Genomic DNA, 15,302 nt, shown 5'->3' with positions numbered 1-15,302 from the left:
AATAAAGGCAGCGTAATAACAAAAAGAGCAGTACTTTATTAGTGCATTGTGAGTTGACATACAGCAGCGAGAAGAGAGCGAGCGCATGGTGCGCATCATAGTCATACAAGTACAAGATCGGTGGGGGAAATAATGAAAGCGGCAAATTTAATTTAACACTACAGCTTTTCTAAATTCAATAGGTATGTATGGTAGTTGCCTAACTTATTACCGTATTTTACGCATAATGTAAACAATAACAAATTGTGCTGACATTATTCAATGGTTAGTATAAGAAAGAATTAAACAACTACTACTTCTGTAAATACAGTTTTCAAACAAAACAACACAATAAACGCTAGACCCGCCATTACACCAACTCGGCTCGGATTAGACGTAGCCTACCGATAGAACTAGCCATGACACTGATCCCCACTATTGCGTTGACGTCACAACTGACGGCGGCCGTCATATCGACTTTTAATGTAATTAATTCCAAGTAAGGTTTATGTTAACTTATTTTTGAATATTGTATACTTAAATTAAATGTATTCGAACAGAATAAGTAAGAAAATGCCAAATACGTGCTGCGTCCCTGGTTGCAAAAGCAATTATAGTTCAAGAGACAAGGTTACGGTTTTTCGTTTTCCGAAAAATGAAGACAATAAAAAAATGGTTAAGATGATTCACTAGTATTCACAATTTCGAAATTACTATTTACCTACTCCAGGGTTTGTATAAAGCATTTCTCCGAAATTTTCATTATTCGGGTAGATAAGATGACTAGGCAAGACGGTACAGTATTAACAGTTCCACGAGACCAGATTAAACTTGCCGAAGACGCGTATCCCACCATTTTTGAAAATGAGCCATCACATATGAAAAGGATGTAAATGATGAGTAACGGGAAAATATAGACCTTAGCAACTACAAATTACCGAAAACCCGTAGTTTCTAGGTGGTCCAGGGGCCGAGATCTCGATGGAACAGACAGATAGGCAGACGACGGAAAATCGAGCACATGAGCGTTACCTCAACTTCGTTGTGTAAGGCAAAAAATGGCAGATGTGTGTATAGAATGTTTAAATTTTATTTGTTTTCAGTGAGTATTTGTTGTTTATGTACGTATTTAATAAAAGTTTTTGCATAATTACACGTGTCTATAATTAGGAAAAAACATATAACAATTCTGCGGCTCAAAACAAGTAATTACTAAATGTTTTGGCATTAAATGAGTACGCGCGCAAATCAAATTGCATTTAAACACATAGAATCGCGTTGCAGTGGCCCATCTCCAGTTGTGACGTCACTAAAGCAATGTCACGGCTAGATCTATCAGTAGGCTACGGATTAGAACACTGTTAACTCGCGCTAACTTTTTTGTCAAGCTTCGGTGTGTAAAATCCCTGTTCACCGCATCTGCGCAGAATGGGCAAAATCGAAAACTTCATGATTATTGTATACACAGAGCATTTCATATTTTTCAAGAGCAACAAGACGCCATTAAAACTTTTATCGCCCCACCGATTGACTTTCGGAAAACATTGCCAAACTTCTCAGCATGGCTTGTAATTTTAGACAATACCAATGTGACAGGTGCTGCCGGTAAAGTAACAAGCGGCAGAAAAAGCAGCCTGGTCTGCTTCCTTAGACCGTATAGTACATGGACTGCTGAAATAATGGTCAAGGACATCGCCTGGGTATTTTAGTTTCAGGATAAACGAGTCTGTCCGAAGTTGTCCGCTTAGGCACGATTTGAGTTTGTCAACCTATAAATTAACAAACGTCAATTAATTAATCGCCTAGATATGCCAAAAAAGCAAACCTACTCTTATTTGTGGACGTATAGAAGATAATCAAGAGTATTTAAAGCTTCCCGTACTATGCAGTTATTATAAAAGCTACTCTTTACGCGATCCTAGTGGTGTTTACACGACTTTAGTTTACCCCGAGATTCACATACCCACGACTACGGTGCCCTCTATCCGTGACCATTCGTTTTGTATTGAAAGCATAGGGCTAATAGCAGTCCATGTACTATATGGTCTAAGTCTGCCTCCGTCATAGAAACTAAATTTTCCTGACAGTGAAGGTTTCATAAGGATTTTGGGTAAAGATAGTTTACAGCTATCAACTACGAAAAAGGGCGAAACTTTAAAACCAGACAAGTAGTTACAGAAATATTTTATTAGTTGTTTTACATCATTTTCTAACGTTTTCAAACTGCAAAACTTTAATTTGCAACATTAACAGTAAAGCATCAAACATTTATACTAAAATTGTAACACAATGGGAAAAATCTCATGAATAACAAAACTTAAAACAAACTAAAATAAAATAAAAAATAAAATTTCATAACTATACAATTAAAGAGTAAAAAACACATATAAAAGTCAGATCAAAATTGGTTTGCTCGCTTGTAATTAGCGGTACCTATTTGAAAGGCCTATTACCACTGAACACTGATTAGTCATGTAGGCTCTCTGTTGCTTAATTGAAAAACGAATTTACTATTGGAATATGAGATGTGTGTTTTGTTTCAGCACTTGTGTATTGAAGTTTCTGAAGATTATCCCAGCAACAGCAGCTTCATGTTAGAAATGGCTTTTAGAAAATTCCCTTGCACAGTTGGAGAACAGTAACGTCGTGGGAAGAGTGGTTAAATTATGTTTTCATCATTATTTTTGCATCAGAATTTGTCTATAGCGAATTAGACTATAGAGCCACGTACCCACTATCAAACTGTTGCAGTAAGTGCTTGTCAAGGTGCCGAAGTTCTTTGTTTATAAATGTCAACAGTGGCCTCCATACAGGCAGCCAAGCGTCCTGTTTTATTTATTTTTTCTAGATCCACATAGCTGTTGTTTATTGTACAGTTCGGTTCGCAAGCATGTCCACATAACAGAATTAACACTAGGCGACTTTTTGTGTTCACAGCAAAAACCAACAAACAATCCTTATCAGTGGCCATACTGGATACAACAGCAGTTTGCAATGACTGAACATTAATGACATTGTCACTGGTACGCTACATGCAACAGTTCCCTAATGAGCATTCTGCTTTACAGGAACAAGAGTTTGAAATGTGTCAAGCCATTTCAAGGAAGTAGCACCAACAAACATCAAACTCAAGCACCCCATTTATACCCTATAACTTTTTTTCAGTCATAATTTTTCTTTAAAGTTGTTTATCTATTAATACTTGTAAATTTCAGCAGAGATTAAAAATGTATACACTAGGGAGCAAGAGAAAGACATGGTGACGTGATCTGCACGCACTCCCTATAGTAATAAATATTAATTACCATACAACTGTAACTTTTCATTTTTTTTAGCTCATTTTAATGAATGAAATTCGAGCATATTAATTCGTGTATTACAAACGGACAAACCAAAAATTTCTTTAAATTATAGCATAACTTGTATCACTTAGTTGAATTAATACAACAATTTTTCTAGATTTGCAAAAGCCTATCAATTTACATTTTTTTTAAACAATACTGTCACAATTTAGCTAAATTAGTAAAAAAAGTATTTTTAGGCACCTCAAGAAATTAACAACCTTAAACCACAATTAAAACCTAGCTACATAGTCAACTTTTATGAATCTACATGTTACCATAAAGATTCAAAATGTAACTCAGAGAACGTTCCACTTTTACGTGCTTCCCAATATTTACCGTTATATAACCATTCGTCATTAGTGTGATCGTTATTATCGTTTTGCGAGAACCACTGAGGCTGGTACTGTACATTTTGAGACAATCGCTTTTTTCGCCGTTCCCTTTGGGCATTTTCTAATTGTAATTTTAACTGTTCGGCCTTCGCCAAGTTTCCTAGTTCGAGTGCGCGTTGATCGGGCCTCAATCTAGTATCGGTCGGTGGAAGTAGATGTGAATCCGGTTCCAATTCGTTTAACTCGATTGCGAAACGAGTGAAACCGTAAAACTGATCGTGATTTGGTGGTAGGGTGCCCGCACGCCATATACATCTCGCTGATGGTGCGACACCGCAGTATAGTGCTTCGGACCATTTACCAAATAGGTTTCTTACGTGTTTGCCATTCTCATCACAGACTGTTCCCACTACCTGTTGACATTTACTTAAAATTACGCTGTGTCTCAAACATTCAACAAGCTAATGTGTTATTGTGACATGCAAACCATGGACATATAATAAATGGACTGCGTGTGTCAATGATAACCGCGGATACTGCAGGTGAGAGAGAAGGGAAAACTAGAAGGGCAACCTGTCTCTTACGGTTACGCATCTGATTTGTTCTTTCAATATAATTTGAGTGCGAATGCGATCGCTTCTGTTGAAAGAACCAATCAGATGCGTAACTGTACGAGACAGTTTGCCCTCTTAGTTTTCCCTTCTCTCTCACCTGCAGTATCCATGCTTAGCATTGGCACGTGTATTCCATTTATTATATGTTGATGATGCAAACATTTGAAACTGATTTGCCATATAAGCACCAAACTTTAGTTACAGCTTTCTTTCCGCATGCACAAAGCCCCGAAACACTACATTGGACCAATCATTAATTTCTAATTTCTCAACTGATAGGTAACAATGCCTGAATAGGTATCTACATTATACATATTGTTGGGTAAACATCATTTAGACGTTATATCGGCCTACACACCAAAAATAATGTTGAGACATCATGTATATGAGTGTATTTCAATTTAGTAAGTAAATTTACAAAATAAGCACAGAGTTGGTTCGTTTCATTTGAATTTGTATTTCAGTGTTTGTTTTTCCTTTTAGAATTGTTTGTAATTGCGTAGTTTTCGTTTTAATGCTATCGCTTTTAAATTGCTCAATTTGGATCAGATCGTTTAACTAACACACAACTGGTCAACGTTTTTTTCAAGCTGTGATTATCAAAGCTAGTGGTAATTGACCCGTGTGGTTAGGGACCCATCGGGCGCGTCCCCGGGTGGCGGATAGGGGAAAGCCCATACAGACACCTGAATGATCGTACATGACTCGTGCTTCGGTGTGGCTCATCGGGGCTAAAACCCAGGCTAGTAGCGACGAAGGTCGTCGCCGCGGACCAACCTCCCAAGTCAAGGTGTTAGCAACCGTGCCGAGGACTGCGTGGCACTGGGGTGCAGTGTCGATAACGGTGCCCCTCGGATACCGGGCGACCTCCGAGTGGTGGCTCCTTTCCTTTGGGAAGGGGCTGGCAGCCAAGCCCTGGGCAAGCGGCTCTGCCCAGGTGAGACCGCATTTCCGCACTACTCGTGGGAATTGTATGGAATCTTCTAACAAAACCTTTCGGGGCTCCTCGTCAGAGGGGACCAACAAGGCGGGCCCTCAAAAGGGGTCCGGTAATGGGGCAGGCTCCTCAAAAGAGGGGACGGCTCCAACACAGGGCCTTACCCAAGAACCTGGTGGTGGGTCACCTGTTTTCGCGAGCTTGTTTAGGCATCATTTAGCTACCTTTTCATGAAAAAAAAATCAAACCAATGCATTTAATTTTTTTGAGAAAATTAACCATTTCTGTCGGAATGTCGAAAAAAGCCCTCAAGCGGTGATATGTGAAACTAACAAAACTTCAAATAGTATATTTGTAGCTGAAGAATAGATCTTTTGAACTAACCCGAGTTTGTTTAAATCGGCTCAGCCGTTTCGAAGATACAGGGTGTTCTTTACGGAAACCTTTGAATACCCCCCACCACTTCATTTTTAGAGATACAAGAAAAATTTCAATCAAAAAGGTTCAGATTATTGTCAACTTCAAAGACCGGACATTTTTTTGTTAGGTTAATATAGCGGAATTCATAGAAACATCACTTTTTTTAGATTCCAGATTGCAGTTACGCCCCCTAGCGGCCATTGCACAAACTTAAAAATATTTTCCAGGTTTTTCTCGTGGCCGTTTTAGTAATAAAGTTTTACCGCAAGCCTCTACGATGGACAGGTTCCCAGATGCAGTACCTCGCATTCTTATTTGGCCACCCTATACATTTTTTACGCTAAATTTTCGAGCAGTCAGCCCTTGTTGTTTAGTAGAAGACGCAGTTCATCATTTTTATAATAAATTTGTGCAGAAGCAGGTCCGTAAAAATTTGTCATCTTATTCAACAAACCAGTTTTGTTTGTCATCTAACTGTGTTATAAAAGTGAAGTTCAGAAGCAGTCAGCATGTGTGTGAGTTAAGTGCGCTTAATATCGCAAACCTTTTACGACCAGATTATTTGGATTATTACGAAAAAACTGTGAATAATTTAAGATTTATTTTAATTGTGGACCGCGTGTGTGCGGGGTAATATGTCTCCAAACAGGCTTTATAAGCTTTTCTTTGTTGGTTGGTTTCTTTCATGTTTCGGAATAAATTTTTCTCATTTTGAATCAATTACTTGTGTGTTTATTCAAATCCAAGGTGCGATCCAGATAGAGTTTTCGGGTGTTGATCAAAATTTGTGTAATAAATTCGCTGGAGTTTTTGGAAGTTGATCGAAGTCAGAGTACCTCAAATTGAGTCAATTCTTTATAGTAGATCCCGGAAGTGTAAGAGGACAGATGATCAAATTCTAAGTTTTAATTTTGATTTGTTTTGAGCTAACTGAACAGGTGTTTTGTGAGTGGGGTAGTAACCGCATGCCATTGCACACAGCCTTGCCTATACGGAAAACATTCTTCCACTCATTAATTTAAAAACTCGCGCTATTACATTAGAAACTTCAATTGATAACATCAAACAAATATTCAACAAATTTATTTATTTTTAGCGCATTTTTGAAAAAATACGCTATTATATTTGTTATGACTGGCTGGCCGGCTGAGAGACTTCAAATTTTCACTAAAAGCTTTCTGCTGTAGTGTAGATGTGCAGGCTCTAGTCTATTTTGAGTTAGATTACTTGTGAGATCGATAATTGAAAAAAATAATTTCGATATGGTTTTCGGAGGTGCTATAATTTTACCGTTAGATAGCGCTACCAGTATAAAAACTTAATTATTTACTTTGTGATTTGTTTTACAAAATAAAGACGTGCCCTCAATTGCAATTAAATAAAATTAATTATTTAACGCAGCCAAAATTACTTGTGAGATCGATAATTTTAAACTTCACTAATATAATAATAATCGGTATTACCACAGGTATTACCAAAAATGCGCTTTAATCATGCATATGCTGATTTACAACTTGTTTATCCAATTGATATAGTTTTTTCTTAAATTGCTGTTAACTCTTTGGAATATTCAACAGTCGCGATCATGTTCTGGGGCACTTCCATTCAACTCCCCCATAGTGACATGATTAAACAACATCTTGTATATGCTCAGTATAAGATTTAATATTAATGTGCGTGATAAACTCTCATAAAGGTATGCCAACAAACGAAAGATCCAGATCACTTAAGGTTTCGAGTCTTTGTCCAGCAGTAACGGTCGAGCGCGTGACGCCGGTCCTTTTTCTCGAATCCCGTGCTTTAGGCACACACGCGTCAGTAACCGATAAAGAGCGCTAAGTTTGTTCTTTGCGTATATCTGTCATAGATCACCGAACATTTGAGGGTCCACACGTCAAGAAGTACCATCAAGGGGTAATTAGTAGAATTTAGGCATTGCGTACAAAGAAGTTTCATTGATTGTTGATATAATGATGATTTTTGTTTATTTCATTTTCTTTTTGCTTACAAAAAATGAAATCTACAAATATACAAACCTCATGACGTTTTGAAGACCAATAATTCGATTTTGCAAACGTGAGCTTGCAGGAAATTTGGTTATTGGTTATATGCAACTCCCCATACTGATCCACCCATCGCTGACCACTAAAAATGTTATGAACACAAGTGGTGACTTTATTCCAAACGTAGGTGTCGCCACTATTAGGGAAACAAAGATGCACCTTTCCCAAAGGCTGAAACTCCATACTCTTGCCCCAAAATTTGGTTTTCACTCTCGCCTCTTGCCAAAATATAAAATTTCTACTTTCCGCATAACAGGCACTAATAGGAGGATGGTGAGATACTTGTTCGGCGAGAAAACGAAAGCCCTTATCTTCCCTATTGCACTCGTAAGTTTCACCTAACAGCGGATTAAACGGTTTATTTCCAGCGCGGCTGTAAGAACTGGCGTAGGCGGACACCGCGAATGCCGCTACGTAAACCATACGCTCATATGGATCACTAACTTCCGCCGCTTTGTCCAGCAGTTCAGAATATTCCAGTTCCTCACACAGCCTTTGCAAAATATTGAGGGGTTCATTTAACGCGACTGGCATGCTTATTTGTGAGAGATCTTTACCGATGTTCTTATATAAAATATTCCACAATGATAGTCCTTCTGTAGTAGGACGAGGTACGGGAAGAATAGTTCGTCTGCCCGTAAGACCCTTGCTTCCTACAACATTTTTTCAGTATACACCACAAATTATTATTACCGACCTTCACTTGTGTGTCCAAACTCCATTTCACCTTCGGATCCCGAACTTACACTTTCATTACTTGAAAAAGAACCAGCTTCCGAGCTGGTATCTGAACCTCTGGTCGATAGAGGAATTTCAAAATCGCCACTCGCCATTTCCGTTTTGTCTTCATCTTTAGGTAAATCTTCGGCATCAAAATATTCGCTAGCACTTATACAAGAAGAGTTGCCGCTTAACGAAGAGTTAGAGTTTTGCTTCTGAAATAGAAAACTACACACTAAACTAAATTAGCTAAGGACTGATAATTACGAGTTGTAAATGGGAAATGTTCGAGGAATCGGAGGTGTCGTGTATTGCCTTTAGGCGACGCCTTAACTCCGTATTCTGATGAAGCGCTTCCTTGAGGCTATTCTTCAGGCCCGTAATAACTTCACCGTTTAGATCAAAATTGGCTAAAGAATGACTTTCTTGATTTAAAACTTCTTTTAGTGCATCTTTTTCTACTGACAGTACCGAAACCACATTTTTAACTGAACTAAATACTGCAACAACCAAAATGGAAATATTAACATATACGTCAATAAAATTATAAAATGTTCAGCAAATAATGTTGAAAGTGGAACAAATGAATTTTTATCTATGAGGTATCGTTTCTATGGCCACAAAACATATTGAATTATTAAACACGAAGACATAACATATAAGGTGAGTCCACGAAACGAAAAAAATTCGTATATGTGGCTTTCACAACATGAAAATAATGAATACAAAATTAGTATTAAAAAAATTCAAACTGCAATTTTTTTCTTCCAACCCTTAAAAGGTTTCCACTTTAATTCAGGGAAATTCGTTATTCAATATTTAAAAAATTGATGAAATCTAGCATGCCGTGTGCTGTAAGGCTTTTCAAATATTGTAAAAAAAACATAGACATTGCATTTGAAAAACAAAAGTTACATCGATTTCCGGTTAGACCGGAAATGATACAGAAAGTTAGCATATGAGATAAGACAGATCATAATGTCACATATAAAATTATATTTGACAATTTTTTCGCCAAATAAAACAGGTATTGAAGGGACCCTCTAATCTCGAACGCACTGTAAATGGTATGTACGGGGCGTAGTATTTAAAAAGACAATGTAGGGTTAAAATATTTATGTTTAAAAGCTCTTCAACATATATCAGATAATTTTTTTTCGTTTTAATTTTATCGCTTTTGTGATTTATTCAATTTAGAGAAGGTGGCAGAAGTGAGACACATCTGGTCGATTTTATGTCCTTTATAAAAGGTTTCACCTGGTCGTTTGCGACAAGAAGTTTTATTTTTAGGTGAAATTTAATTTTCGCACGTGCTTTTTCGGTCATCAGAGGAGATGTAGATGTTACTACGCGCTTCATTTGGCGAAGTGGGGATGCTTTGATGCGTTCCGTTGTGATTTATCATTTTTATTTATCTTTTATTCTTGAAGCAGGAGTTTATTTTATGATAGAAGTGGTGTTCCCTTAAATACTAGAGACAACGAGAACACGGGGCTGCTGATTTCGTCACGGTTACATTTTATACGCTAAATTTTCGGACGTACGACCTTATTTGTTTAGTTGAAGATGCAGTTCGTCATTATTTATAATAAATTTGTGCAAAAGCAAGTTAACTTTTAGTTGTGTGAAAAGTTTAACGCGCGTTTGTCCGATTTGGGAAAGTTTCTATTCTTATTAAGTCGAAAAACCACAAAAGATTTGTCATCTTATTCATCAAGCCAGTTTTCAATTTGTTTTCTAACTCTGTGTTATAAAGCAAAGTGAAGTTCATAAGCTGTCAGCATTTGTGTGTGAGTTAAGTGCGCCTTGTATCGCAAACCTTTTACCACCAGGTTATTTGGATTATTAAGAGAAAACTGTCAGCAATTCAAGATTTTTTAAATTTTAATTGTCGACCGCCCGCGTGCGGGGTAATAAGTCCAAATAAGGTTTGTAAGCATTTCTTTCTTTCTTTCAGGGATTTTGTCTTCATTCTTTCATGTGTTTCGGAATAAATGTTTGTCATTCTGAATCAATTATGTGTGTATTTGAATCCAAAGTGCGACCCAGATAACAGTTCTCATGATAGATTTTTCTTTTGGTGCTCAAAATTTTTTGAGGTGTTCATCAAAATTTGTGTAATGAATTTGATCGAGGTCACCGAGTCTCCCGATATGAAAAATTTTAAGCCAATATTGGTATTTTTCTTATAGCAGATGCCGGATTATACGAGGAGAGATTATAATGTTCTAAGTACCAGTTATGATTTGTGAGCTAGCTGGACAGGTGTTTTATGAGTGACGTAGTGACAGCATGCCATTGCACACGGCAATAAATAGAAATAGATTAGAACTTTCTTTTGGTTGTTGGTTGATGATGACAGCTTTGCCGCGTTTTATTAAAGTTTTATTGTGACTTCTTGGTGTTTTTCTTTCAGTTGTTACTTCAACGGCCATAAGTTTCTGTGTTTCCACAAAAGTGACACAAAAGCATGTTTTAAAAATCTTTTTTAAATGGGCAAAAAAAAGTCAACGAAATTTTGATCTGTCACCTCGTGATAAGCAGGGACTTCACGGGCGAAAGTTTCACTTTTCATGAACTTTTCTATTCATTACATCACATTTTTGAAAGTTGTTTTGCAATTTTGCAATATTGGAGATGGTGGTCAATCGAATCGACAATTTTTCTTTACGAAAACGGAATAGAAAACATAGGAAACTAAACTATTTAGATCCATTAAGAAAAGTCTGATAAGCATAATTCCATTATACAAACATGAAACAATCATGCGAGCACAAGCTTCGGTGAACTCAAACATAATCATTTGAAATCCACGGTCTAGAATTACAGTTTTGGTAAAAAAATATAAGAGTAGCATACAAAAGCTATGACTTACCTTCTTTAGAAAGACCGTAAATTTTTTCGTAAGCTTGATTGTCTAACGGCTCAGATGTCTGAAGAAAGTTTCCAGCTACATCTAAGTTAGTTGAACAGGTGCTATTAATTGAAATTCTCTAAAAATTCAAACATACGTTTAGTAAAATAGCTATAATTTCAAAGCTGTAATTAATTGTTGCTATGCCAATCCAAGTGAATTAGTGCTTTTAAGTTCAAGCAGTTTCAGTTAAAGTCCATTGATAATACTAGCAAATGAGCTGTCTATTGTTTCTATTTTTTTATATTTAATCGAATACATAAAACAATATTTTTAAAAGTAATATGTCAGCAATACCAATCAAACCATTACTTATCAATGCAACTAACAATTTATCACAGATAGTGGTAAATTGCCAATTAGCATATTATGTACGCTACAATGTTAATTCTAGAGCCAATTTTTCTTTTTGCAGATTCCATAAGGCTACAATAAGGAGTGACACAAATCAAGACTTTAAAAATTACAATGAACACTAACTGCTTGCTTCTTGAGCTTCCGATCAGTAGTACTAATGCATCAATATGCAGAGGATTCGCACTGATTGAATGAAGAGTAACATGCCATGCAAAGAAACGTGGCTTACCTCTAAATTGCTCGCATTTCCAGATTTAGGATCAACTTGTCGCAATAAATGTGATAATTTCTTTAAGTTTTTTTCAGTTTGTGCAATATCGCGTTCTATGTCGTCCAAAGGAACATTTTTAATCCAAGATGACAACCTCGTACTTAGTTCTTTAGAGGTATTGCAACTGTCGGTACAATCATTTTTTAACAAGGCCTCTGCAGATTCTAGAACAAAAGCAACATGGCTATTTTTATGGCAATATTTTAGCATAAGTGTGCGTTTACAATGAACGTATACGTAAGAAATACATAAAACGTAAAAATTTCGCAAAGTTGAACTGTATAGAAACATACGAAGGTGTTTACAATGAACGTAATTTTACGTACGTATATGTAAGCGATATGTAAGTCTTGCGCATAGTCGCAAAGGTTGAAAATGTTTAAAAGTTACGTACGGTCAAATATCATACTACTTGTAGTATGATCTTTGGTTTATTGTAAACAGCGAAGTAAATTTACGGAAACGATACGGATATGTACGAGTTACAGTTTATGAAATATTTACGTATACGTTCATTGTAAACGCACACTAACATAATTATTGTTAATACAATTTTAAAAATTGATTAAAATAAATTTCTCTCTCTCAATTGGCACCTAACCGTGGCAAACCGCTTGCTACACAGAAGCCTGTGAGTACATACTACCACTTGACCTAATACTTGATAGAAAGAAAAAAAACAAAAACAATGGTTTCCAATATAAGATGCACAATCGACATCAACCTATTTCAACATACTAAATTTAAAACCCTATCAAAAGTACCACACAGGATGAGGGGTGGCCTACCAAGCGCGTCCCCAGGTGGCGGATAGGAGATAGGCCTAGGCGAAGTGCAGGGTCTTAGCTTCTGAAGTGCTTTTGTCCATGAAGACCTGAAAGAACGCTGTCGGAAAAGGAGCCAGGGCGAATCAAAACCTGGAACCTTGACAGAGTCAACGTTTTGTCCACTGGGATGGTTTCGCCCAAATTGGCGGAGTGTCGTTACCGAGAGGGAGCGCTGTTAATCACATGCGTCCACCAGGCAGCGGTGGACTGGTTGAGGCAGAGTCATACCTGACACTGGGCGAGATGGTTTCGCGTCCAAGCTAAGTGTCGTTAATTTAGATCTATCCGTCTAAACGTCGTTTACCCTGAAACTCCACCAGGCGATGTCCTTGGTTACAATTAGCAGGATGGTCTAAGGGTTGAGGTCATACTCATACCTGACCTGGGCGAGACTCAGACGTCCAAGCTAAGTCATTTAGAATTTAGATCTATCCGTCTAACGTCGTTTACCCTAAAACTATTGAAGAAACTTGTTGAGCAACACATAAGGGATGTGGTACTGGGGCCTGAACCCATCAGGAAACAACAATGTGTCTATCAATCTAGAAAGTCGCGGACTTTGGTAACGATACAGGGTTTCTTGAAGGTTCGACAATACTGGGGAGCCCAATAGACAAAAAGGTCACAGTGCACAAACCGACTGGGACCATCCCTAGTACTATAATAATAATAATCACACTGGATCTAGATATAATTCACAACAATCCGTTCATGACAAACTTACCTTCAGTCGTTTGCAAAGAAGGAAAAATTCCAGCTTTACTGCCATAAGTCAAACCGTGTTGTCGAAATAGCCTATGGTCGGTAAGTTGTTTCAGCCACGCCGTAAAATTTTCGTCGGTTTTCGCTTTTAGATGATAGATATATTCTTCCGCGTCTATGTCTATTCGACAGCCAGTAAGTTTGCTAGAAATTACCGATAATCCTACATCGACGGAACCGTGGATCTTGCCTTTGTTCATTTCGTTCGGATTTTTTCCATATATCAGAATTCCCTTGTTAAGTATGAAATATCTCTGAAAATGAAATGGTGTCATAGTAAAACATAGTATGTACTGTATTGAGTAGCATTTTTTATTACAAATAAAATGATATAAGTACGGACACAAAAAAACAAAACAAAAGTGTTGGTTTCAACAGGATGGTGCACCCGCGCACAACCACCCTAATCGTGCATGATAACTCTTGGATAACTTTTACATTTTCCAGAAAATTTGAGTAGAGAGTATTCTCGCACGATTAGGGCGTTGTGCGCACTGCGCGAGTGCACCATCCTGTTGAAGCCAACACTTTTCAACTTTTATTTTTTTATGTACGCCATATATCGTTGTATTCATAATAAAAAATGGCACTCAATCCCGCATGTACTTTTTTTTATAGGTCAAATAAAAGAGAATGTTGATAGTTTCTACAAAAAGAGCTCAAATAGCAATGAGATTCTCATTATGAGAAAGTGTTTTTTTTTATTTTTTTGTATCTGTTCAAATAACATAAGAAAAAAATAAAAACGAAAGTGAAGTATTTCTGTATTTTCTGGTTTTCTTTAAAGCGTCATAACTTCTTTTCGCATTTGCACTGATAATATCTGCGTGAATTCTGTTTGTCCGGAATGCCTAGTGGTAAGACCTTGAAGAACGGCGTGTTTATTTATTTACGATGCATTAATGCATAGAGTGGTCTAATAATTCTATCAGTTTGCACTGATGCGATTTTTAATGTGTTTTTGTTAATGTTAGTGACTATGTCTATGTCAATGTATATTGATCACAGGCAATAAACATATTATTATTTATTACTGTGTACTTTCAACTGTTTTCAACATTTAACTGATATATATATATAGATTTAAAAAGCGCTAAGGTGAGATCATTTTTACATATATTGCAGATAAGGTGAGATCCATTTGGTAAACCCGAGATCCGTTTTCGGATCTCGCCTTTTTTACTGTGTATATCGAGTTTATTAGCTCCGTCGATCATACAGGAAGCTAAATTTCAATTTTCGCCCGGATCTCAACTTTTAGGTTTTTGTCAAAATTTATACACGCGTAGTTCTTGAATGATCATCTTAGGGGGCGCTCCTTACGTTATATACAATACGTTATATTTTAAATAATGTGAGATCCAAATAAACGGCAACATTGTAAAGCGGTACTCTCACTTTAAAGTGCGATAGCAAATAATGAAAGAGGTAGATGTACTATGTGCGCTTTAACGTAAATAATTTGTTATCTGCTACCTTGTATGTATTATTCCTAATCCACGTTACGTTATAAGGGCGGATTTGTATTAAAGAGATTAAACTGGTGGATTGAGGAGAAATGTAGAATAACGTTTATTATATTTTAGTAAGCAGATTAAATTAATAATTAAAATAAGAGGGTCATAATGGATTGTAAGGGTATCGTAACTATAAGCTAGGAACACACCTACCACGGTGCCCAATAAGGGAATTTGGCACACTTTCAATGACCACTTGTATTTTGATCAAAAGATGTCAAAAACGTTATTTCTATACCAAGATC

At 36.9% G+C, this 15,302-nt stretch overlaps 2 protein-coding genes across 2 annotated transcripts in view; one reads left to right on the top strand and one right to left on the bottom strand.

The window, feature by feature from the left end:
* Positions 1-2,621, top strand: part of LOC116180700 (glutamate receptor ionotropic, kainate 2-like) — a gene marked incomplete at its 5' end in the record, with an annotated part of 4,545 nt that extends 1,924 nt beyond the window's left edge. The window contains 1 exon segment of the mRNA XM_031500816.1: positions 2,523-2,621. Within this exon segment, the coding sequence (XP_031356676.1) occupies positions 2,523-2,621 (99 nt within the window).
* Positions 2,406-13,813, bottom strand: LOC116180422 (oxysterol-binding protein-related protein 6-like). Its single transcript, XM_031500393.1, has 7 exons — positions 13,503-13,813; positions 11,910-12,115; positions 11,285-11,402; positions 8,677-8,909; positions 8,387-8,624; positions 7,663-8,342; positions 2,406-4,068 (listed from the first exon to the last, which is right to left on the bottom strand). Exons 1-7 carry the CDS (start codon positions 13,738-13,740, stop codon positions 3,595-3,597), a joined length of 2,187 nt encoding a protein of 728 aa, XP_031356253.1. The 5' UTR covers positions 13,741-13,813; the 3' UTR covers positions 2,406-3,594.
* Positions 13,814-15,302: the final 1,489 nt, after the last annotated feature.

The sequence above is a fragment of the Photinus pyralis genome, unplaced genomic scaffold (assembly GCF_008802855.1).
Source record: "Photinus pyralis isolate 1611_PpyrPB1 unplaced genomic scaffold, Ppyr1.3 Ppyr1.4_LG9, whole genome shotgun sequence".
Classification (NCBI taxonomy): Eukaryota; Metazoa; Arthropoda; class Insecta; order Coleoptera; family Lampyridae; genus Photinus; species Photinus pyralis.
Note: the sequence above shows the minus strand (reverse complement) of the source record. Positions and strands in the feature narration are given on the sequence as shown.

Coding starts and splice junctions, on each gene's coding strand:
- LOC116180422 (XM_031500393.1), bottom strand. CDS start 13,740: ATGAACAAAGGCAAGATCCACGGTTCCGTCGATGTAGGATTATCGGTA. Junction 8,910..11,284: donor TTACGGTCTTTCTAAAGAAG/GTAAGTCATAGC, acceptor TGGTTGTTGCAG/TATTTAGTTCAGTTAAAAAT. Junction 8,343..8,386: donor GTTTGGACACACAAGTGAAG/GTCGGTAATAAT, acceptor AAAATGTTGTAG/GAAGCAAGGGTCTTACGGGC.